At 40.9% G+C, this 21793-nt stretch overlaps 11 protein-coding genes across 13 annotated transcripts; 5 read left to right on the top strand and 6 right to left on the bottom strand.

Annotated features, from left to right (window-relative positions):
* Positions 1 to 535: 535 nt before the first annotated feature.
* Positions 536 to 3523, bottom strand: LOC116921914 (protein PTCD3 homolog, mitochondrial). 2 transcript variants are annotated; one of them, XM_032928280.2, is made up of 14 exons: positions 3388 to 3523; positions 3202 to 3325; positions 2814 to 3135; positions 2615 to 2756; positions 2401 to 2534; positions 2235 to 2332; positions 1975 to 2176; positions 1851 to 1918; positions 1637 to 1788; positions 1453 to 1561; positions 1110 to 1375; positions 855 to 1041; positions 642 to 794; positions 536 to 563 (listed from the first exon to the last, which is right to left on the bottom strand). In XM_032928280.2, the coding sequence occupies exons 1-13, from the start codon at positions 3444 to 3446 to the stop codon at positions 645 to 647; spliced, it is 2013 nt and encodes a 670-aa protein (XP_032784171.2). In that variant the 5' UTR covers positions 3447 to 3523; the 3' UTR covers positions 536 to 563; positions 642 to 644. The 2 variants fall into 2 exon arrangements, with proteins under 2 accessions (XP_032784171.2, XP_032784172.2); XM_032928281.2 differs by having other exon boundaries at positions 3202 to 3322; positions 3388 to 3513.
* On the top strand, positions 3522 to 5419 carry LOC116921915 (rRNA N6-adenosine-methyltransferase ZCCHC4). Its single transcript, XM_045172393.1, is given in 9 exon segments — positions 3522 to 3658; positions 3739 to 3917; positions 3920 to 4087; positions 4144 to 4338; positions 4413 to 4647; positions 4709 to 4819; positions 4885 to 5051; positions 5123 to 5269; positions 5325 to 5419. Coding segments are annotated over 9 exon segments (1374 nt in total). The 5' UTR covers positions 3522 to 3570; the 3' UTR covers positions 5409 to 5419.
* A 282-nt stretch (positions 5420 to 5701) lies between these two features.
* On the bottom strand, positions 5702 to 7404 carry LOC116921920 (neurofilament heavy polypeptide). The gene is made up of 2 exons (XM_045172395.1): positions 7261 to 7404; positions 5702 to 6300 (listed from the first exon to the last, which is right to left on the bottom strand). The coding sequence occupies exons 1-2, from the start codon at positions 7326 to 7328 to the stop codon at positions 5802 to 5804; spliced, it is 567 nt and encodes a 188-aa protein (XP_045028330.1). The 5' UTR covers positions 7329 to 7404; the 3' UTR covers positions 5702 to 5801.
* Positions 6300 to 7360, top strand: LOC116929864 (histone H4). Its single transcript, XM_032937228.2, has one exon. The coding sequence runs from the start codon at positions 6578 to 6580 to the stop codon at positions 6887 to 6889; it is 312 nt and encodes a 103-aa protein (XP_032793119.1). The 5' UTR covers positions 6300 to 6577; the 3' UTR covers positions 6890 to 7360.
* A 145-nt stretch (positions 7405 to 7549) lies between the features above and the next one.
* Positions 7550 to 9324, top strand: LOC123471267 (histone H2A-like). Its single transcript, XM_045172396.1, has one exon. The coding sequence runs from the start codon at positions 8593 to 8595 to the stop codon at positions 8971 to 8973; it is 381 nt and encodes a 126-aa protein (XP_045028331.1). The 5' UTR covers positions 7550 to 8592; the 3' UTR covers positions 8974 to 9324.
* On the bottom strand, positions 7826 to 8197 carry LOC123471408 (histone H2B.1/H2B.2-like). Its single transcript, XM_045172647.1, has one exon. The coding sequence runs from the start codon at positions 8195 to 8197 to the stop codon at positions 7826 to 7828; it is 372 nt and encodes a 123-aa protein (XP_045028582.1).
* Positions 9325 to 11619: 2295 nt separating the features above from the next.
* Positions 11620 to 12097, top strand: LOC116921933 (histone H4). Its single transcript, XM_032928309.2, has one exon. The coding sequence runs from the start codon at positions 11636 to 11638 to the stop codon at positions 11945 to 11947; it is 312 nt and encodes a 103-aa protein (XP_032784200.1). The 5' UTR covers positions 11620 to 11635; the 3' UTR covers positions 11948 to 12097.
* Positions 12098 to 12556: 459 nt separating this feature from the next.
* LOC116920642 (histone H2B.3) lies at positions 12557 to 13033 on the bottom strand. The gene is given in 2 exon segments (XM_032926758.2): positions 12557 to 12961; positions 12964 to 13033. Coding segments are annotated over 2 exon segments (369 nt in total). The 3' UTR covers positions 12557 to 12662.
* A 344-nt stretch (positions 13034 to 13377) lies between these two features.
* LOC116920897 (histone H2A) lies at positions 13378 to 13903 on the top strand. Its single transcript, XM_032927066.2, has one exon. The coding sequence runs from the start codon at positions 13410 to 13412 to the stop codon at positions 13788 to 13790; it is 381 nt and encodes a 126-aa protein (XP_032782957.1). The 5' UTR covers positions 13378 to 13409; the 3' UTR covers positions 13791 to 13903.
* A 560-nt stretch (positions 13904 to 14463) lies between these two features.
* LOC116933479 (long-chain-fatty-acid--CoA ligase 4) lies at positions 14464 to 17827 on the bottom strand. Of its 2 annotated transcripts, XM_045172388.1 has the most exons (12): positions 17667 to 17827; positions 17464 to 17599; positions 17173 to 17391; positions 16794 to 17114; positions 16534 to 16720; positions 16339 to 16476; positions 15989 to 16265; positions 15733 to 15923; positions 15419 to 15657; positions 15154 to 15343; positions 14919 to 15088; positions 14464 to 14851 (listed from the first exon to the last, which is right to left on the bottom strand). In XM_045172388.1, exons 1-12 carry the CDS (start codon positions 17672 to 17674, stop codon positions 14768 to 14770), a joined length of 2160 nt encoding a protein of 719 aa, XP_045028323.1. In that variant the 5' UTR covers positions 17675 to 17827; the 3' UTR covers positions 14464 to 14767. The 2 variants fall into 2 exon arrangements, with proteins under 2 accessions (XP_045028323.1, XP_045028324.1); XM_045172389.1 differs by lacking the exon at positions 14464 to 14851 and having other exon boundaries at positions 14979 to 15088; positions 15150 to 15343.
* Positions 17828 to 18964: 1137 nt separating this feature from the next.
* Positions 18965 to 20834, bottom strand: LOC123471407. Its single transcript, XM_045172646.1, has 14 exons — positions 20826 to 20834; positions 20688 to 20771; positions 20550 to 20633; positions 20413 to 20496; positions 20276 to 20359; positions 20140 to 20223; positions 20004 to 20087; positions 19868 to 19951; positions 19731 to 19814; positions 19594 to 19677; positions 19457 to 19540; positions 19320 to 19403; positions 19182 to 19266; positions 18965 to 19128 (listed from the first exon to the last, which is right to left on the bottom strand). The coding sequence occupies exons 1-14, from the start codon at positions 20832 to 20834 to the stop codon at positions 18965 to 18967; spliced, it is 1182 nt and encodes a 393-aa protein (XP_045028581.1).
* Positions 20835 to 21793: the final 959 nt, after the last annotated feature.

Genomic DNA, 21793 nt, shown 5'->3' with positions numbered 1-21793 from the left:
TGTTCTTAAAGGTTTCATCGGCATATACACCCAGTAACCACCTGAAGAATTTCAATACGTTTGGGAAAGTTTCGTCATTGTCACAACGGTTCCTAACAACCCTTGTGCACGATCCTTGAGAGCTATTCATGAATAGGTCATAACCATGAAAAATGTCATAAAAGTGATTTGCATTGATGACGCAAGTTTCCAGAACGTGCCGAAACTCCAGTCTGGTCTTCGTGTTCGAATGCAGGTCGATAAAAAGAACTTCCACTTAGAAATAGCGCTTCGTAACAACTAAAGACGACCACTAATACCAGTGAAAGCGCTTATGTCTCCCCAATCTAGCTCTTTGAATCGAATGAGACTTCCTTGCACAATGCAAATGATTTATCTGCTGTGTTGGATAAAAACAAATAGGAATATGCTTCGAGAAGGAAGTGTCTTTCCAATCAAGGAACGATATTGTGGGATCTAAGAGTACCGTGAATTACGAAGGAAAGTCGTTACACAAATTCCCTGGCTGACCTTAAGTGCGTGATTTCTTCCACCATTTCTCAAGCAACTCGAACCATTTATTCCTGTAGACGGAGAAAAAGAAAGTACGGGTTTAACACGCTACGAGTTCATTTGTATTGATAGATCTGAGAGAACTAAACCCGCTAAGATTCCTCCGATGTCGTGGAAGTGCTACCAAGAATGCTGTTAAGCTTCTCTTGCTGCCGTTCATCGAGCTTTAATTGCTCACGGGCTTGTTTCGCCATACTCGAAGACTCGTCGTATCCCATTTCGACAGCATAGTCAATCGCCATCTATTTTTTAAAGAAAGAGATTAATGACATCGAGAAAGTGCTTATTGTGTAAAAACGTACCAAAGCCATTGCAGAATCCTGACGTTCAATGCACGATTCATAAAACTTGTTTAAAGTTGCCACAGGGAAAAAAGAGGACAACTGATTCTTTAACGTATGGACTTTAATTATAATTGCATTAGCCGAAGCTACGTCGCCATACTGTAGAAATAGTTTTGCCAGATTACCAAGCATCGAGCCAGTCCACCTTTACGAGCCGCATGAAAAGTTTGCGTGTTAATTATACAGTATCATATACAGTATCGTTAAGCATACCGCAAAGGAGTAGGTCTGTTCTTTTCTTCAGCAACTTGAAGGAAATTATCCACATGAGCTGTGATCGCTCTAGCGGTGGCTAATACCGGATCAACATCGTCCTTGTCTGAAACGGTATTGGAGTCAGGTCCTGAACCGCTTGCAAGAGCCTCTAGCAGAACCTCTAGGATTGATTCTCTTTCACCCATGTCCATGTAAACAGCATCGCTCCAGAGTTCGGGTACATAATGTACAGCCGAACATTCGGCTACTGACTTGACAACAGCCTACGGCAGAGATTTAAAAAAAGGCCAATTTCAACAAAAATGTTACACATGGTGCAGGAAGAAGATTGATGTCACACCTCGAATACGCTTTGTTCTGGGGTATAGATGTTGGGTACGAGATGCCGGTACATCTCCATTAAAGCCTCTGGACCTTCAGCTCGGGTAAGAAGTAGCAAGAAGCAGCGACTAGATGGAACAAAAGTGTGGAAATCATTGCATAAAAAGGGACCTATATATTTTGTTTTAAATTAAAATTCATACTAGTAAATCGATTCTTTGTACGAATCTCCGATGAGAGCTTGGTTCTGAGGTAAGCAAAGGAGGTCGTGGAGTCTTTTCGCCAATTGCACATCTTCTAGATGATAATTGCACACCCTCATAGCTTCGGCGAAAAACGCGACATCATGTAGATCCTGGCAGATACAAAACAAAATTTTGAATGCTGCTGATTACTCTATTAGGTTCGATTGCTCACCTGAAGTGGTGGCATTTCATATTCTAGTCTGTTAACGATGCCGACGAGAATGTTGTTAATTGGCCCCTCTATTTCAAATACACAAAATGAGAAAGCGTCGCAAATTTAATTATTTATGTTTTACTTTCTCGACAGAAGATCTTGAGCAGAAAGTAGTAAGATCCTAAAGAGGGTTTTACTCCGATTGATTTAAAATCTGACAGCACTTGCAAGGACTTTTCCCGAGCTACTCGGTATATAGGTATGCGAGAAATCGATTCCAAAATAGAATTCAATGTGCGAACATTTGGCTTTATTCCAGCGTGAACCATGTTTCTGAGTGTTTCCTGCAGAAAAGGAAAGTTTTAATTAGCTGTAATCAGGTAAACTCAAAGAATTCCTCACGTCAATTAATCTAATTTGATGTTCTGCGTCCTCCCTGACGATCCCCGCGATTTTAAATATGCTATTATAGGTGGTCAAGTTCGGTGCGAAACCTTCAGCTACAAGTAAGACGATAAAATGAAGTTAATATTATTATTTACGTTGTTTTCCCACTATTAATGATTACCTAGCATTTGGTTATAGTACTCCCAAGCACCAACAGCTTTTCCATGCTTTGCCATACCACAAATTAAAGCACAATAAGCTTCAGGGGTTTTTCTTTCCATACTATTGAAAACTGCCTCTGCTAAGCCATTGTTCCTAGTTAAAGTATTTTAAAAGAAATTTTTTTAAATTTCTCTTTCACACTTTTTTATTGTAGAAGACTAAGTGCTACTCACTTCCATGTTTGTCTTATTTGGTCCTTGCCTTTCATTCCACTTTTGAACCATCTCTCTTCAACGAAATCTTGATTTAGCTGATCATCTTCATTATAAAATGCAACAAACTCCAAAAAGGATTGCCTAGTTTCAGGACTTATGGCTAGATTCCAAAAAAATATCTTATTAAGATTTATCAATTACATGTTAAAATAATTACCTGCTGAATCAAGCTTTCCATAGACATGGATAGCATTTGCAACCTGTGCAGTGTGAATATATTTCTTTAGTAAGTCTTCAGTTATTGGTGTGGTTTCCGTAAGCTTTTCAGCTGGAGCAAAAGCTTGGATAAATGGTTCAGCATTTCTATGCTGGAATAATTCAGCATGTTCATGTTTTATCCAGTTTGCTGCTTTTCTGCCTGCTTCTTGAGCAAGGGCATATGTACGCTTAGCATGATTGGATGCAGGAATTAGGTAAGGATCATCATGGAATTTGAAGTGGGGAGCTGTAGGATCTCTTTTCACAGTAGAAGCCAATGCCTAGTTTTAAATATGTATAGTTGTGGGGAAAAACACTTAGAAAGGTGTATTTTGTGCACAAAATACCTCTAATATGTCCGTAGGACCCCGAGGAATATAATTAGGAATAACTATTTCCTTTGTTTCAGTACTAAAAGAATTGCCGTTTGGTACTATAGATCGCCCAGATTTCCATACAAACGGTAGCCTTCTAGTTAAAATGGATAGTAACACAAGCTAATAAGGAATACAAAGAAGCCAAAGTTCTCTTACCTCGCATTTCGAAATAAATGCTGCCAAACTAATGCATTCAGATTTGGACAAGACATCATCCCAAATTTCCACGTCTCTCTGACTCTTATTGACGATAGCAGACAATTCCCGGCGATTCCACGTGAGTGGCAGACGAAGCAGTTTGAAAGTTTTCATCTCTGTTTTCCAAAACAAATATTCTTCATGAAACCCGATAAAAATGCAAAAGAACCCAGAGATTCCGTGCAAATTGCATTTGATTTTAGTGGAGACCGTCCAACGTGTGATCATGGTATACCTGTGCAAATTTTCTTGCTTTCATTGGTCTATTTTGAACTATAACACTGACATGTTTTCTATAAACTTTTATAGGACCAATGCTTCTATTCGAAAGACAATCAATGATCGGTAGGAGATTTTTTGCCTGCTCAGCCTATCGAGATCGGAAGCTATGCCCTGCATACGTTTTGGAATCAGTGTGGGAAAATGACAAAAGCAAGGGACAGAAAATGGCAAAGCAGTCAACTACTCAACTACTTCTGAGGTCTGAGGTCGTGAGCTAAACCAGATCAGAGAGAATATCCTGATGAGGCATGATCTAAAAATGAAAGATAGAGGCTTTTGTCATTCTTGTGGAGAAATTTTTGTGACCATGGGACAACATGTAAATCATAAAGTCACTGCAGCAGTTGGTGATAATTTACTAGATGAACCCTCTAAGGTATAGATTAATTAAATTCATATTCCCACCATGTAACCAAGTCAATTTCTGGGCAGATTTTAGATCCCTTAGATCATTCCAAAAAAGAAGCCCAATATTTCTTCTCTGAGGATTCCATAAATGTTATATTGGGGCTCCTTCAAGATGCAAAAGTTAGCCATGTCCTTTGCATTTCCTGCCCAACTATCTTTGAAAAATTAAAAAGGGACAGCTCTAAGAAATGCTTGATGCTTGATCTGGACGTTAGATTTGTAGGTTGCCCTTACTTGAATTTAATACGATAGTTTTTACTATTCTTACTCTTCTACCCATTCTGTTTATATAGCGCCAATTTTACAGTCCGCAAGAATATCTGTTATACAACATGTTCAACCATCACTTTTTTGATGGGTCTCAAAGTGTTTCAGTCTATGAACAGTTTTTGATAGAAGGCAAAAATAATTTGGCTGTAGTTATGGATCCCCCATTTGGAGGTAAAGTGGAAGTTATTTCACATACTCTGCAGACAATCGATGACGAGTACAAGCATCTGAATGGGCAGAACGCTTCGGATATTTCAAGTATTTGATTTACCTTATATTTTAAAAAAGATGATTCAACTAAAGATTGTTTCCTGCGCAGAATTCTGGATATTTCCCTATTTTATGGAGTCTCAGATTGTGTCTAATCTACCTTCCTTTGCCATGCTTGACTACAAAGTTGAGTATACAAACCACAGCCAGTTTCAAAAAGGTGCGTGTTCGTGGCTTAATAAGCGATGAATTAGTTAACGTTTTATCTATGTCGTCTGTTCATAGGACCTCAAGGGAGAAAACAAGGGTCTCCAGTCAGAATATTTACAAATGTCAGCCTTCAAAAACTTAAATTACCTGCCAGGGAAGGATATAAGTATTGCACCTTCTGCAAAAAATGGATAAGTCCTGAGAACAGACATTGCATGATCTGTAATTCTTGCACATCTAAGGTATTTAGTTACTCATTATGTACGCAAATGATAGTTTTTCTAATTTTTCTAACCAAAAATTATGCCACTAGGACGGAAGGACTTACGTGCACTGCGACCAATGCAAAAGATGTGTGAAACCTACCTGGATCCACTGTTGGAAATGTAAACGGTGTGCATTGGCCGAACATCCGTGTATGTTATTTCAGGAACGTTCTAAAGACACTGCAACAGCAAAGGTTGAACTAATATTATGTTTTACTTAGAGCCCCATTTAATAAAATTTTACTACAGAAAAAAAAAGTCAGCAGCCCGTCTCCAGTTACCGCAAAATCGACGTCTGATAACTGGATTGTAACTGAATCAAGAAATACATAAATAGAATTTTACTCATCTTTCATGTTTTCTTCTTTTAAGCATAAATTCCCTTTCCAATATTGAAAAATGGAATCTGAAAACAGGTTACACGATATCAGATGCCAATATGTACTCGCTCTGCCGCAAACTATTATTCATTTAAAGTTAAGTTGTGATCCATAGCCACAAAAATGCGGTTGGATCGCAAATGCGTTTTAGTATACCAAGATTCCCGGGGAATGTACTAAACACCATCCCACGTTGGAATAAAATGGTGGACAAAGTTTCCAGTTTTCAAAGCAGTTTCTTCTTTATTATTTTTTTACTTTCTTGTTTGTATTGTATAGTACTCCGTTTAAAAGTGCCTTATGTACAATTCAGTAATGAAAGAAATTATTATTGCGTGAAAAAACATTAGCTCTTGGTTTTTTTCTTTGGTTGAGTTTTCGGTTTAGTGGCAGCAGGTGGACTTGCCTTCTTTTGAAGCTGCGTAACCACTCCAGATTTTGGTGTTTGCTGCTTTGCTTTCTTTCTCTGCTTCTGCTTCTGTTTTTTAGACAGTGGTTTGGGTGAAGATTGCTTTGATTCTTCTTCTTCTTTATTTTCATCCTCGTCATCTTCTTCTACCTTGGGTTTCTTCGGAGCCTTCGCACTGTTCCTCGCAGGTTGGGATCGTTTAACAGCTTTGGCTTCCGTTGTTGCAGTAAGATCGTTTGCTTCAACTTCTTCAGTCACGTTTTCTTCTTTCTCCTTGTCAATCACATCTTCCGAACTTTTTCCATTTTCCGAAGTGTTTGCTGGGGCACTCTCGGAAGAGGCATTGTCGGCAAGTTGTTTCGGAGACGCCTTGCTACCAGCAGATTTTCGAGATCTAGGCTTGGTACGAGCCATGTCGAGAGATGGAGAATTGGAACTAGATAGAATGGAGGGAAATGTTCAACTTATATAGAATATGGAGAAGCATGATATCATGGGATACGGCCTTACTATTAGTCAGGGAGGGAAAAAGAAAAACCACGGCAGTCTCATGGTGAAGACCACTAGGGGGAGGTTAAGCCCACTAGGGGGAGTACCTTAGAAAACCTTCAGAGATGCCTAGCCAATGAGGGTGGGCCTGCTGGGTATAAATAGAGGCACTCTGTCCGCTTAACAGACATTCAGCTATTTTCTCATTCCCAGAACCAAACAACATGACTGGTCGTGGCAAAGGAGGTAAAGGACTCGGCAAAGGAGGCGCTAAGCGTCATCGCAAAGTTTTGCGTGACAACATCCAGGGCATCACCAAACCAGCCATCCGTCGTCTTGCTCGTCGTGGCGGTGTTAAACGTATTTCTGGTCTCATCTACGAGGAGACCCGTGGTGTTCTGAAGGTGTTCCTTGAAAATGTCATTCGCGACGCTGTTACCTACACTGAACACGCCAAGAGGAAAACGGTGACGGCTATGGATGTTGTGTACGCTCTGAAACGCCAGGGTCGCACTCTGTACGGTTTCGGCGGCTAAACTTTCGACTCATTGCTACTAAATTATCGGCCCTTTTCAGGGCCACCACTTACCTAAGGAAACAGATTGCTTTTGCTTCTTATAGTTTCTTAGGCAAAGATAAAATTTGCCATAAAACATTAACATTATATTTTATAAAATTAAGTACTGAGGTGGGAGACGTAGAAAAATTGAGTAAACTCTGGCATAAGGTAATTTTCAATATCTTCGCGACAGCTTATGTTTACAAGAAAAGTATCGTTACAATGGAGGCATAGACAGACTATGCTTCAGGGGATTATTGACATTGTCAATGGATCATGCCTTAATATGTTACGCACACTAAACTCTTACGAAATACTCCCAAAGGAGCGTATACGTAATACACTTACCTTTTCTTTGGGGTCGCGTATGTTCCTTGAATTTCACTGAAAATCGTTTTCCTTGAATCTTTCCGCATTGTGGTGAGACCACGTACTCCTTAGGGAATACCAAAAAAAAACTGTTCTGTGTCATGTCCCCAATGGATTTCTACGACGTGTATTTCTTACTATGCCTCTTCTCGGCATTGCAGCATTGCCGATTGGTACATGTAGCGACGGAGAATTGTTTGTTTCAATCGATTAAAGTTTTAACATGCTGGGAATGCACATCCCCATCATAAAATTGTCCACAAACAGTTAAAATTTATCCAAATTATATCAGCGTCAAATCCCTCTCAGATGGAAAGACATTTATAACTCGGCATGCTTGAAATCTGATTAAAGTTTACCGACAAATCTATGCTCTCATCAAGTAACGAAAAGAAGTTCATGATACTTATTCGGGAGAATATAATAACGATGACAGCTAATGAAACATTAGACTTGCAGAATGTAGCATATTCTATCTCGTTGACAAATTTGTGGCCCTGAAAAGGGCCGTTTCTGGTGTAAGAAAAGACCGAAGAGAAGAAATCTACTTAGTACTTGTGTACTTAGTCACAGCCTTTGTGCCTTCAGACACGGCGTGTTTTGCCAATTCACCAGGCAGAAGAAGGCGGACAGCCGTCTGGATTTCGCGACTTGTGATGGTAGATCGCTTGTTGTAGTGAGCAAGACGAGAGGATTCTCCAGCAATGCGTTCAAAAATGTCGTTGACGAAGCTGTTCATGATCGTCATGGCTTTGGAAGAGATGCCAGTGTCAGGATGGACCTGCTTCAACACTTTGTAGATGTAGATGGCATAGCTCTCCTTCCTCTTGCGCTTCTTCTTCTTGTCTCCTTTAACAATATTCTTCTGGGCTTTACCGGCCTTCTTTGCTGCCTTCCCACTAACCTTAGGTGGCATTTAAATTTTCGATTATATGCTGAATCCTACAGTATTTGTAGTATGCGGTCTTAAGTCTTACGGTCGAATTTATATTCGGTTCCAAATACTGCTCTACCTGATAGTAGCCAATTCAATTCGCTTGGGACCAATGAAGGTAGCACACTATGGCAGATGTTCTTGGAACAAAGATTCTAGGGATAGAGCTTTCCAAAGGGAATAACAAATTGCAAGAATAAAGGAACAAAATTGTGCGTGTCAGAAAAACGCTAAGTGTTTGCCTATTGGTTAAAAAGATTTTACTACCGCTTCAGCATCCCATCCACCCGGGTATATATACTAATATTTTCTTTTTAACAACTTAAAGCAAAGTTCCTCGATTGTAGGAACATCTTCTTCTAACTCACAAACTCATCATGTCCGGTCGTGGAAAAGGAGGCAAAGTAAAGGGAAAGTCAAAGACTCGTTCTAGCAGGGCCGGACTTCAATTCCCCGTCGGTCGTATTCACCGCATGCTCCGTAAAGGTTCGTACGCTGAGCGTGTCGGTGCTGGTGCCCCTGTCTACCTGGCTGCCGTCATGGAGTACTTGGCCGCTGAGGTACTCGAGTTGGCCGGTAATGCCGCTCGTGACAACAAGAAGTCCCGTATCATCCCCCGTCACTTTCAGCTGGCTATCCGCAACGACGAAGAGTTGAATAAACTTCTCTCTGGTGTCACCATCGCTCAGGGAGGTGTCCTGCCCAATATCCAGGCAATTCTCCTGCCGAAGAAGACTGACAAGCCAGCCAAAGCTTGATTTATGTTCACTTGACGTTCCATACCAAATCGGCCCTTTTCAGGGCCACCATTTTCGTTATGAAATGTTAATCGCAAACTTTAGTCCATAATTCTGATATTCAAATTGTGGTATCTGAGTTTCTAGTTTCAATTAAAGAATTTTCATTTGAGCAGTGAATTTGGTTAAAGTTAAAAATTACTTTGGGGTCCAGTTAAACATAGTTTTTGTAAGAAGTCTATATCCTGTGGTGGACAATATCGCCGACAGCAACAGTTGGATGCATTTGCATCTTTCTTAGGTTACAATAACTTGTAGAGTCGTGTTTTTTGTATTTAAAAACTGCAATTTTCAATAAATACGTAGATATTATATTTTTGTTTTTTATATGACAATGATTAATCGAACCTAAGAAATATTTATGTTCACCTCTGTTGGAAGAGAAACAATGAAGTGCACCAGAAGTAGTCACGCCTGCAAAACAACTTGAGCTCTGCATATTAAGCTCCGTAGATGGCGTGGCGGATTGTCAGTCTGGAATTTAGAGGAAGGGAATAGTAGGAAGCAGACCAATTTTGAACTTCGTCACCGAACAAAAACATAGCAGACGAAATTCAAAATGACTACCTTAGCATGGCCTACTAAATGGTTAAGGTCAGTAACTTCAATCTTCCCTATGAAGGCGAGAGGATTTGCTACCAAAGCCAATCAGAATACTTTCTGATCACGTGCCGATTAGGGCCAAATAATCGCCAACGAGGGAGGATACGATGACGCCATCTAGCGCTCGATAGTGTGACTCCTTAAATAATAACAATTTACAGAGACAGGGAATTTGACAGACAGAAATGGCCGACGTCTGCGGTGTGACAATAAAACAAACAAAATCCAAAAACTTTATTTCCAGCTACGTGTGGGAGTTGAACTCTGTACCTTTAACTTGCCATACCGCTCTTCTACCACTGAGCTACCATTTACGTCAGGTTCATAAGCTGTCTGTCTGTAAAATTCCCTGTCCTCTGTAAATTGTTATTATTTAAGGAGTCACACTATCGAGCGCTAGATGGCGTCGTCGTATCCTGCCTCTCCTGATTGGCCCTAATCGGCACGTGGTCAGAAAGTATTCTGATTGGCTTTGGTAGCAAATCCTCTCCCCTTCATAGGGAAGATTGAAGTTTACTGGCCTTAACCATTTAGTAGGCCATGACCTTAGTTTCCCCCTATTCTCTTCCTTCAAATTCCAGACCGAACAGCCGCAACGCGATCTATGGAGCTCAACATGCGCAGCTCAAATCTCTCCAATGCAAAAGGTACCCCGTTACTACTCCTCGTGTACTTCATGGATAAACTTTAACATTGTCGGTGTTTTCCATACAGAACGAACGTAATGATGTATTCCGAAATCAAGAATATTTCATTGTTCCCCAATACGATTTCCAAAGTTATTTGTATGAAAACTGAACAGTCTTGCAAGTCTAACATGTCGTCGTCATCATCGCCATAGATTGTGGAAACAATCGATGACGAAATAGACCTTTCGTGGGGACTGATGCATATCAGCGACATTGGTCATGTGCCAGATTTGAGAAAATGTCTTCTAGGTTATTTTTTAGATCGGCAATACTTATCGAAGTTACTGGTTGTAATATGGTATTAGTAACTGCCGATGGAGTGTCCAAATTCATGTCTTCAAATCTTCTTATATTTCCTTATCTGATTCACGTTTAAATCGTATTTTTCACTAGGAGTTCGGTAATATGTAGACCTACTTCATTCTTTCTTATGAATTCTAAAATGCTCATAAGTAAAGTTCCACATCGGTTTCAATTATAACAAAAATTTGCTACCAATAATCGGCCTTACAACTGAACTTTAACCAAGCACAAGTGATAATCAAGATCTTAGAAATGAATTTCTTTGATTAAGCTAAAGTTTAGATCCCTTAACTGAAAATGTTGTGGCCCTGAAAAGGGCCGTTTGGGAACTGAAGGACCAAAAATGCAATTAAGCACGTTCACCACGGATACGACGGGCCAGCTGGATGTCCTTGGGCATGATAGTGACTCGTTTGGCGTGGATAGCGCATAAGTTGGTGTCTTCGAAAAGACCCACTAAGTACGCCTCGCTAGCCTCTTGAAGAGCCATGACGGCTGAGCTCTGGAAACGCAAGTCGGTTTTGAAATCCTGAGCAATTTCCCTGACCAAGCGCTGGAAAGGCAGCTTGCGGATGAGGAGCTCAGTCGACTTCTGGTAACGGCGAATCTCTCGAAGAGCGACGGTACCGGGGCGATATCGATGGGGTTTCTTGACACCGCCAGTGGCTGGGGCACTCTTGCGAGCAGCCTTCGTGGCCAACTGTTTGCGAGGCGCCTTGCCACCAGTGGATTTACGAGCTGTCTGCTTAGTACGAGCCATAGTTTTGGTTTGATGATTTGTAATGAACTGAACTTACTGAAGGAGTATGTTCGATTTATATAGGGTGCGGGGATACAGAAAAGCATTGGCTCTCTCATATCATTGGTCAGAAAAAAAGGGAGGGAAAGCAGGTAGGGAACAGAATACAAAGCCTCTGGGTAAATCTTAGGATAGATTTAGCCAATGGGAAGGGTTCTGGTGGTATATATAGGAGTACATATGTTTCCTGAAACTTTCAGCATTTATCAAATTTTAAAACTCACCCGAGATGACTGGTCGTGGCAAAGGAGGTAAAGGACTCGGCAAAGGAGGAGCCAAGCGTCATCGCAAAGTCTTGCGTGACAACATCCAGGGTATCACAAAACCAGCCATCCGTCGTCTTGCTCGTCGTGGCGGTGTTAAACGCATTTCTGGTCTCATCTACGAGGAGACCCGTGGTGTTCTGAAGGTGTTCCTTGAAAACGTCATTCGTGATGCTGTAACCTACACCGAACACGCCAAGAGGAAGACCGTGACGGCCATGGACGTCGTTTACGCTTTGAAACGCCAGGGTCGCACTCTGTATGGTTTCGGCGGTTAAATATCGCAGTTGGCATCCCTTCTGAACCAATCGGCCCTTTTCAGGGCCACCATTTTCCTTAAGAAAGATAACGTTAATATCTGCTTTTTACATTTTTTTCTAGCTGATTATGCCTGTTTAGTTTGCCAGAAGTAAAGTAAATTGTATCCACCTAAATCATTTGATGCTATTTTAAAATTATTGATTGTAATTATATCGTTTAGATATTATAATTTATGATAAAAAAGTATAGCACTATTGTAAAATTTCCAGTATTTACAACAGAACAAATTGTACATAACGGAAGTATCCGATTGTCCTCAGTAAAGCCTTATTTTTTTTATTTTATGTGCAAAACTGGAATCTCTGCAATACCCTCGAAGACTATCAAATGAAGTTGCTGTTTTATAAAATTCGGTGTTTACTAGGCGATGCATAGAAATTATATAAAGAGCAAAAAAATTTTAAGTTATAAACGAAACGTTGCGAAATATAAGGATAAAAGTTCCTTTAGAATTAATGTACATTGCTATAAGAAATAATCAATTCGAATTCTCGTTCTGGCATCAAGATTTTAGATAAGTTATAACTCTACCTGCATATTTGCTATGAAATATGGGAGTTAAATTTATCTATTTATTTACGTTCGACACGAGTAGACAATTCCTGGTTCTTTAACTGATTGGTGGCCCTGAAAAGGGCCGTTTGAGTTGAAACAAAGAACAAGAGAATCAATCTACTTGGTGCTGGTGTACTTGGTAACTGCCTTTGTGCCTTCAGACACAGCATGTTTGGCCAATTCACCAGGCAGAAGCAGACGGACAGCCGTTTGGATTTCGCGGCTCGTGATGGTAGATCTCTTGTTGTAGTGAGCAAGGCGAGAGGATTCTCCAGCAATGCGCTCAAAAATGTCGTTGACGAAGCTGTTCATGATCGTCATGGCTTTGGAAGAGATGCCAGTGTCAGGATGGACCTGCTTCAAAACTTTGTAGATGTAGATGGCATAGCTCTCCTTCCTCTTGCGCTTCTTCTTTTGTCTCCCTTAGCAATGTTCTTCTGGGCCTTGCCCGCTTTCTTTGCTGCTTTACCGCTAACCTTGGGTGGCATTCTGAATTTACTAGGCAAGATCTAGTTTCACAGTCTAAGTTGTACGAACATTTTATATGAAATTTCGACCCCTGTCTTCCCTGAAAGTAGCCAATTCTATGGACCAGAGACCAATAGCGCAGCAGGATGCTTCAGGCACAAACACACACATGGGGTGGAGCTTTCCTAAGTGAGGGGCAAATGGTGTGACACATTTATCAAGAGAAAGAGAAATTTGGCGGGAAAGCTGTATCTCTTGTTTGATTGGTTAGCTAAGTTTACCTCACGATTTCGTTTTGCTATTCACTAGTGTATATAAGCCACACTTTTTGGATTTAACTATCATACTTGGGTTCCTCGTTTGTAGGAATCTTTCCAGTTAACTCACACACCCATTATGTCTGGTCGAGGAAAAGGAGGCAAAGTAAAGGGAAAGTCAAAGACTCGTTCTAGCAGGGCCGGACTTCAATTCCCCGTCGGTCGTATTCACCGCATGCTCCGTAAAGGGTCGTACGCTGAGCGTGTCGGTGCTGGTGCCCCTGTCTACCTGGCTGCCGTCATGGAGTACTTGGCCGCTGAGGTTCTCGAGTTAGCCGGTAATGCCGCTCGTGACAACAAGAAGACCCGTATCATCCCCCGTCACTTGCAGCTGGCTATTCGCAACGACGAAGAGTTAAACAAACTGCTTTCTGGTGTTACCATCGCACAGGGAGGTGTTTTGCCTAACATCCAGGCTGTTCTTTTGCCTAAAAAGACTGATAAACCAGCCAAAGCTTAAAAATGATCGCATGACTTATACTAAATCAGCCCTTTTTAGGGCTACCAAAAACTTCTTGCAAAGAGCTCACAACGCCACTCAATCAAAAAAGACATTTTTACGGGCTAGTGTAGTATGATTCCACGATACAACCCCCTCTGATCTATTGCTTTGGGGTATGGGAAGCAATCGCGATCTTCGTCGACTATCTATCAAAAATGGAGGGGGAAAGGGGTTACTATCGGATAGGCTTGGTGTCAGGAACACTAGGAGGTCCAATATCATGTTCCCAACTTAATCGCTAGATGGACCAAATTCTACTGTACACACGAAAATCTTTGGATATCTACACGGTTATGACGAGATAGAGACGTTATGAGTTGATTCGAACGGTAGGCACCATTTACGTTTCCCATTCATCGTTTTTACAAAACCACTTATAATTAACAAGGTAGAGTTCTTTCATTTAAGCGTTATGAGAGATAACCAGACTAGTTTACGAAAAGTCCACAAAACAATCATTTTGATTGTCACAAGACACGTTTTATATAACAGTCCTAAATACTTTCGTTTTCACGCATAGTATTTTCTCTGAACTTTCCAATGAGTATCTTTCCCATTCTGTCCATGCAGAATGGGCGTCTACAGCTCACTGAATTAATTTAATAAACCGGATCAATGGAAAATCCATTACTCCCGAATAATTGTGCGCGAACACAGAACGACATTTATTAACATGCATACATGGTTTTTACTAAAGCAAGAAGGAAATATTTTCTTTCTTTTACGGATGTCGTGACACTTTTGTTTTTTCCTAAATAATAAATACGAAGCAATAAATATTAGTTATTAAAAAGCGACAAAAAACGGAATGGGGCTTCTGATTAAGTGATTAGAACGAAATTTAAAAACTTGACAAAAGAAAATGGGCAGCGTCTGCAATTTAAATTAAGAAATGTTATAGGAATGATGGCAGTGCCGTTCATCTGCAGCATTGTCTAGAAATACATCCGATTGATCAGAAATTGGTAGTGGTCTTGAATGTTTTTTCGCTTCAACTTGAAAGCAGCCGTAACAAGACCCTAAGATCATGAATGTTTATTAGATTTTCAGTTACGAAAAGGTTGTATCAAGTAAACTTTAAGTTACCGTATCCGGTGTCCAAATGTCAGAAAGAAGTGTTAGAGCTTGTGGTACTTCAAATTTTTGAAGTCGACATTTCACTGCGTGCTTTTGTAATTCTTTGAGAACCAGCTGTTCCATTTGTTGTCTTCGTGGATGATTGCTTACATCTTCAATGGTTTCCAATTCAATTCCACCTACATGTCCAAAATTCAAATTCAAGTATTGAATTATAATGAGGACAATAACATAGAAAACTTACTTTTTTCGGCTAGGTTCTTCAGTTGATCAAAATTTGGTACCAACAATGCAACAGGGAACATCTTTGTTGGGTCTGCATAAATGCAGATATTGTCGACCAATGAGTTTATCTTCAATTCGGATTCCACCTTACCCAGGGAAACATATTCACCATGCTGTAGCTTAACTAGATCTTTTTGACGATCAATGACCTAAGGGAACAAATAAACAAAAGATGGGCCCGGTAACCCAAAATTCATTCAACAAAACGCTTTTAAAGAACTTACTTTGAGAAATCCTTCTTGTGTAAATTCGCCAATGTCACCAGTACGAAACCAACGTCTTCCGTTTTCTTCATAAAAAGCTTTTAATGTCTTCTCGGGCTGTTTAAAATACCCAACGGCAACGTTCGACCCACCAATGTGAATCTCTCCACGTGGATTGGGCCAATCTTTGATTCTGTAATCTCCTTCCACCCACGAAACTAGCTTGATGTCACAACATGTTAGTGGCCCTCCGGTTGTACCTTGGGAAGGAAACGTCTCACGTGAAATATCCTATATACCAGATGCATTAAATAAGCATTTGCATAAAGAGATACCCCATGAGTTGTCATCAAAATCCATGAGTGTAGTTGCGGCGCATGTTTCCGTCAGGCCGTACCCTTGCAAGACAGGGCAGCAAAGAGTCATTTTCATAAATTTGTGCGTTTCGGGTGCCAAAGGAGCTCCGCCAGACAAAACGAATCTAATGCGACCTCCGAGGAATGCTCGAATAGGCTTAAACAGAGTCCTGAAAATGGCAAATAATGAAAATATTTTGATTGTACATTGGAAATATCTTTGCAGTAAACCTACGCATTAAGTATTGGAGTATTATAGCCGTGATAAATCCATTCATCCTTGTACTCCATAGCCAAGTTGAATATTGCCTTTTTAAAAGTAGGACCCCCTTCAATTTTCTCTTTGATCTTTTTTTGAATACGATCAAGAACGAGAGGTACGCAAGCGATGATTGTAGGGCGGAGAACAGATGCATCACCTTGACAGCCACGTTGAATTTTGCTAGACTCATCCGTCATTGTCAGAGGAGTCGAATATCCGATTGGAATTCCAAACAACATCCATAAGCTTTCTGTAGAAGAAGGAATGCAAATGGAAGCTAAGTGAATTAGCAAAAGATAAAAACAAACAAAAACACGACACACCTGAAATGAACTCCAATACATGAGCTAGTGGGAGGAATGCCATGTACACGTCATTTTTGTACAGAGGACCTACGTCGGTATAACTCAGCATAGCATTGACTATATTCTGGTGACTCATGATGACTCCCTTTGGGGCACCTGAAGAAACCACCATAAACCTATTATACATCACAGCAATTCTTTTTAAAAATTTACCTGTGGATCCGCTCGTATACATTATGATAGCCGTATCTCCAGGCTTAGGTAAATGAAAAGCACCTGAGAACAACCCCGTTTTGCTTGCTTCATCACCACGGCGGATCACTTCCTGGTATGAGCGTACTCTGACCGCAGTTCCGTAACCGTCCAATTCTAAGGGTTTGAGAGCATCTTCCATCACAATCTACGGGAATTCGGATATGTTTAGTGTCATTAAAGTTAACTATTTGTGAAAGGAAAAAATTGACATGTCGTACCAGTAAGTTAACATTAGCGGTGCTTGGTAGGATATTTTTGAACTTCTCAAGTAGTTGTTGAGAAGTGACAATGCATGATACATCTGTTTCATTGATGCCATGGATTAGTGCATCATCACCCAAAGATGCATATAGAGTAACAATTGGCATATTTTGCTTCATGCACCCAATAGCAGCTATAAGCCATTCAGCCCTTGTTTCTGCAAAGATCACAACATTCTCAAAGGGTTTCAAACCCAACTCCCTCAATCCCCGTCCAAAGTTTTCTGCTTCAGTATTCATTTGTATATAGGTGCGCCATTGAAAACCACCCAAAAGGAACTGTATGAAGTATATTAGCATAAACATATCAGCTGGAAACAGATTCACAGAAAATTACCTTTTTAAAGATTTTTCCATCAGGTTGCAACTCATCCTCTTCTGACAGTATGACTCTTGTTCCCAACGCTGGTTTATTCCTATGTTGGCTGACAGCTGAACAAAAAACTTTTTCCATTGTGTCAACTTTATCTTGTATGAACTTGGCATGGACATCACTAATCGTAGTGACACTTCTGTACACAATGAAATCATCTTCTCCTTGGTTCAAAGGCTTAGCCTTTAAAACCATTAAAAAATCAATACATGGTAGTTGAATTCTTTTTTACATACACAAGCACAATCTATTTACCCTTAATTTGGTGTAGTTTTCTTTCACTTTCCATGGTTTCTGGATGACATAATACAATGGCAATGTTATGAAAGTGTAGCTGCTAACAATGCATCGAATGAGTAGCACAAATGCTTCAGAAACCCAAGACCAAGAACTAAATGATTTAAAATACGTTTGATCAATTGCAATTTCCCAAGTTAAATGTCGTAAATATTAAATACCTTCTCATACTAGATTATTTGTTGAAAGCTTTCAAGTAACGACAAACTGGAGGCCGCTGGAAGCAGCAACTGTTCAACCAAAAACCGGTATTTCCACTGTGAAAAACGAAACGAAGAACCTTGCAGCGTTGTCTGATGAAGCCTGTTTTTTAGCTTTCCACAGAGTCATCCACTAAACCACTATAGCAAAGTCATAGACCCCAACTGGAATGAACTGGCACGACACACATAAAATTTGCTTTTTTAAGTTTTTTTTTTTGTTTAGCGCCAGTACCTTCCGGTAGTAAGCTGATTTTCGGGTAATCGGGGCCGAGCCTTAGCTCGATCCCTCCGACAGTGCTGCACCAACCGCATTGCATAACGCTATCCTTACAATCCTTTCCCAGTCACAATCCGCTTGATGCAGCACTATTGGAGGGAGCGGAGTTCGCGAAAAGTGAGAGTCGAGCGTACAGGAGTAGTTTTATCATCTAATCTATGACTCTAGTTCAATTTTGCTGAAAAAACTTAGACAATATAAAAAAACTTACAAAAAGCTGAAGCTTACTCTAAAACTTACAATGATCCTAAATAGCTTACAAATTTAGCAAAAGCTTACAACGTGGAAACAAAAACTGAACCAAAAACTGAACCCTTCAACCAATGTTATTAACCAGCATTGCCAGTTTCGCTAAATATTTTATTTATGGGCGGAGCTGAAACGGGGAGGGAGAGGAATGGGGGGTGGGGTTCGGCTCCGCGTCGATCGGTTCGGATTCTGGTTTATCGGTTTGGTCATTTTTGTTTTCGGGGTGGATCGGATGGGGTATGGGCTGTCTTTTTTGGACCCGTGGGGTTACAATCGGGTCGCCAAATCGGGATGCGGGACCCGATCACAAGCAATGGATTGTTTATAAGTAAAGGTTGATTCGAGACACTAGTCCCTTATTCAATAAGTGAAAGTTTGATCAATTTATTTTTAATTGCTTTTGCTGAAAGCAATTAGTGTTAGTAAATCTATACCAACCAAAGACTAAGTGTGATACCAATGAGCAGGGTTACATTACCTAAACACAAGCCTCTACCTGGTGCATAAAAGCTATCATAAATCAAGTACGAACCGTGAAGTAAAGGTGTGGTGAAATTGCGTGCCCAGTGCAACGGTGAAACCATAAGCCATAATAAAGGGGAAAAGGAAATAAAGGGATAAAGGCAAGGTAAAACGAATAAAGGCACATTGGTAAACCAAACAAATCACAATCACAATCACGGAAAAAAGTAAGTGAATGCCGATTAGACAATACTCAACCGTACCATCTTCAGTTTTTCCTAATCCTCATGGGCATGAATCTCGGAGCTGGGCGGCGATCTTCGATGTCCGGCGACGATCCTCGATGTCCGGTGACGATCTTCGGGGTCCGGCGACGATCCTCGGTGTCCGGCGACGATCCTCGGTGTCCTCTTCGGTGCTGCTGGGGTCCTTCTAGATACATAAAAAAAAACATGGTTAGACACTTTAATGGATAAAACATATACCTGACACATCCATGGCGTCGCTCCTAGTTGCTCCATCGACGATCCCCGATGTCCCGTGGTCCTCTTCGGTGCTGCTGGGGTCCTTCTAGATACATAAAAAAAAACATGGTTAGACACTTTAATGGATAAAACATATACCTGACACATCCATGGCGTCGATCTAGTTGCTCCATCGACGATCCCCGATGTCCCGTGGTCCTCTTCGGTGCTGCTGGGGTCCTTCTAGATACATAAAAAAAAACATGGTTAGACACTTTAATGGATAAAACATATACCTGACACATCCATGGCGTCGATCTAGTTGCTCCATCGACGATCCCCGATGTCCCGTGGTCCTCTTCGGTGCTGCTGGGGTCCTTCTAGATACATAAAAAAAAACATGGTTAGACACTTTAATGGATAAAACATATACCTGACACATCCATGGCGTCGATCTAGTTGCTCCATCGACGATCCCCGATGTCCCGTGGTCCTCTTCGGTGCTGCTGGGGTCCTTCTAGATACATAAAAAAAAACATGGTTAGACACTTTAATGGATAAAACATATACCTGACACATCCATGGCGTCGATCTAGTTGCTCCATCGACGATCCCCGATGTCCCGTGGTCCTCTTCGGTGCTGCTGGGGTCCTTCTAGATACATAAAAAAAAACATGGTTAGACACTTTAATGGATAAAACATATACCTGACACATCCATGGCGTCGATCTAGTTGCTCCATCGACGATCCCCGATGTCCCGTGGTCCTCTTCGGTGCTGCTGGGGTCCTTCTAGATACATAAAAAAAACATGGTTAGACACTTTAATGGATAAAACATATACCTGACACATCCATGGCGTCGATCTAGTTGCTCCATCGACGATCCCCGATGTCCCGTGGTCCTCTTCGGTGCTGCTGGGGTCCTTCTAGATACATAAAAAAAACATGGTTAGACACTTTAATGGATAAAACATATACCTGACACATCCATGGCGTCGATCTAGTTGCTCCATCGACGATCCCCGATGTCCCGTGGTCCTCTTCGGTGCTGCTGGGGTCCTTCTAGATACATAAAAAAAACATGGTTAGACACTTTAATGGATAAAACATATACCTGACACATCCATGGCGTCGATCTAGTTGCTCCCTCGACGATCCCCGATGTCCCGTGGTCCTCTTCGGTGCTGCTGGGGTCCTTCTAGATACATAAAAAAAAACATGGTTAGACACTCTAATGGATAAAACATATACCTGACACATCCATGGCGTCGATCTAGTTGCTCCATCGACGATCCCCGATGTCCCGTGGTCCTCTTCGGTGCTGCTGGGGTCCTTCTAGATACATAAAAAAAAACATGGTTAGACACTTTAATGGATAAAACATATACCTGACACATCCATGGCGTCGATCTAGTTGCTCCATCGACGATCCCCGATGTCCCGTGGTCCTCTTCGGTGCTGCTGGGGTCCTTCTAGATACATTAAAAAAAAACATGGTTAAACACTCTAATTGATAAAACATATACCTGACACATCCATGGCGTCGCTCTAGTTGCTCCATCGACGATCCCCGATGTCCCGTGGTCCTCTTCGGTGCTGCTGGGGTCCTTCTAGATACATAAAAAAAAAACATGGTTAGACACTTTAATGGATAAAACATATACCTGACACATCCATGGCGTCGATCCTCGATGTCCAGCATCCTCTTCGGCCCCAGAGATTGCCCTCCTGGTCACACAGAAAAGAGAACAACAAAAAAAAAAAAAAAAGAAAAAGCTTTTGAATTATTATGTTAACAACCAGTTTCAACTTAACTCTAACATGCATCATATAGAGAGATATCAATCACATTTGATTACAATTTCCTGAAAAAAAGTTGGTCATTATTGATTATTCGTTAGTTAGTGGTTGGTAGGTCGTTAGGATTGACAGGGAATTTGTAATTGTGCGAAAAAGAGTTTAAAACATAGAATTCATTGCACAGAAATGGTTTGCGATAGAAAACTACATTTAGATCTATCTAAATTAACTATTCTACCTAGGCTAATCTTATACTACCCAGCAAAATACGGCTCAGCTTGTGCAACTAAACTAAACCAGTGCAAGACTAAGTGCTGTTGCAGTGCTTGTGCGTGATTAATTAATCTACAAATTGCGAAACATATCCAGCTGTGAACGAAGAACTATCACTATATCCATGTGCAAAAATGTGTGTGAATCTACACCGGAATCAAAAGCAAAAAATCGAACTAGCTAGTGCATATTGTGCAGGTGAGTGAGCTACTGAGCTGCAAAATACAAAAATGGGTTTTGGTTCTTCATTATTAAATTGCCCAAGGTTATTCATCTATTAGGTCATTGCACGAGATTGGGTCAATCGAGGGGGAACGGCAATATCCCCGAGCCCATGTCGATATGGAAATTTAACCTTCAACTTTTATCGACCTTCATAATTTTGTTCCTCTACCCTTAACTCTTTTCCGGCAAGGGCATGCCCTTCACTTCCTGCATGATGTGGAACTTGTCGCCGTGTATATAAGACGGTAGACAGAACTATTATTCACAGTCATGCAAGGATCTTCCACTGCAAGTGTGCTGCTGCCCAAACACTGTGCTGCCCAAACACTGTGCT

This window comes from Daphnia magna, linkage group LG4 (genome assembly GCF_020631705.1).
Source record: "Daphnia magna isolate NIES linkage group LG4, ASM2063170v1.1, whole genome shotgun sequence".
Lineage (NCBI taxonomy): Eukaryota > Metazoa > Arthropoda > Branchiopoda > Diplostraca > Daphniidae > Daphnia > Daphnia magna.
The sequence above is the reverse complement of the archived record's forward strand: the minus strand, read 5'-3'. Positions and strand labels throughout refer to the sequence as shown.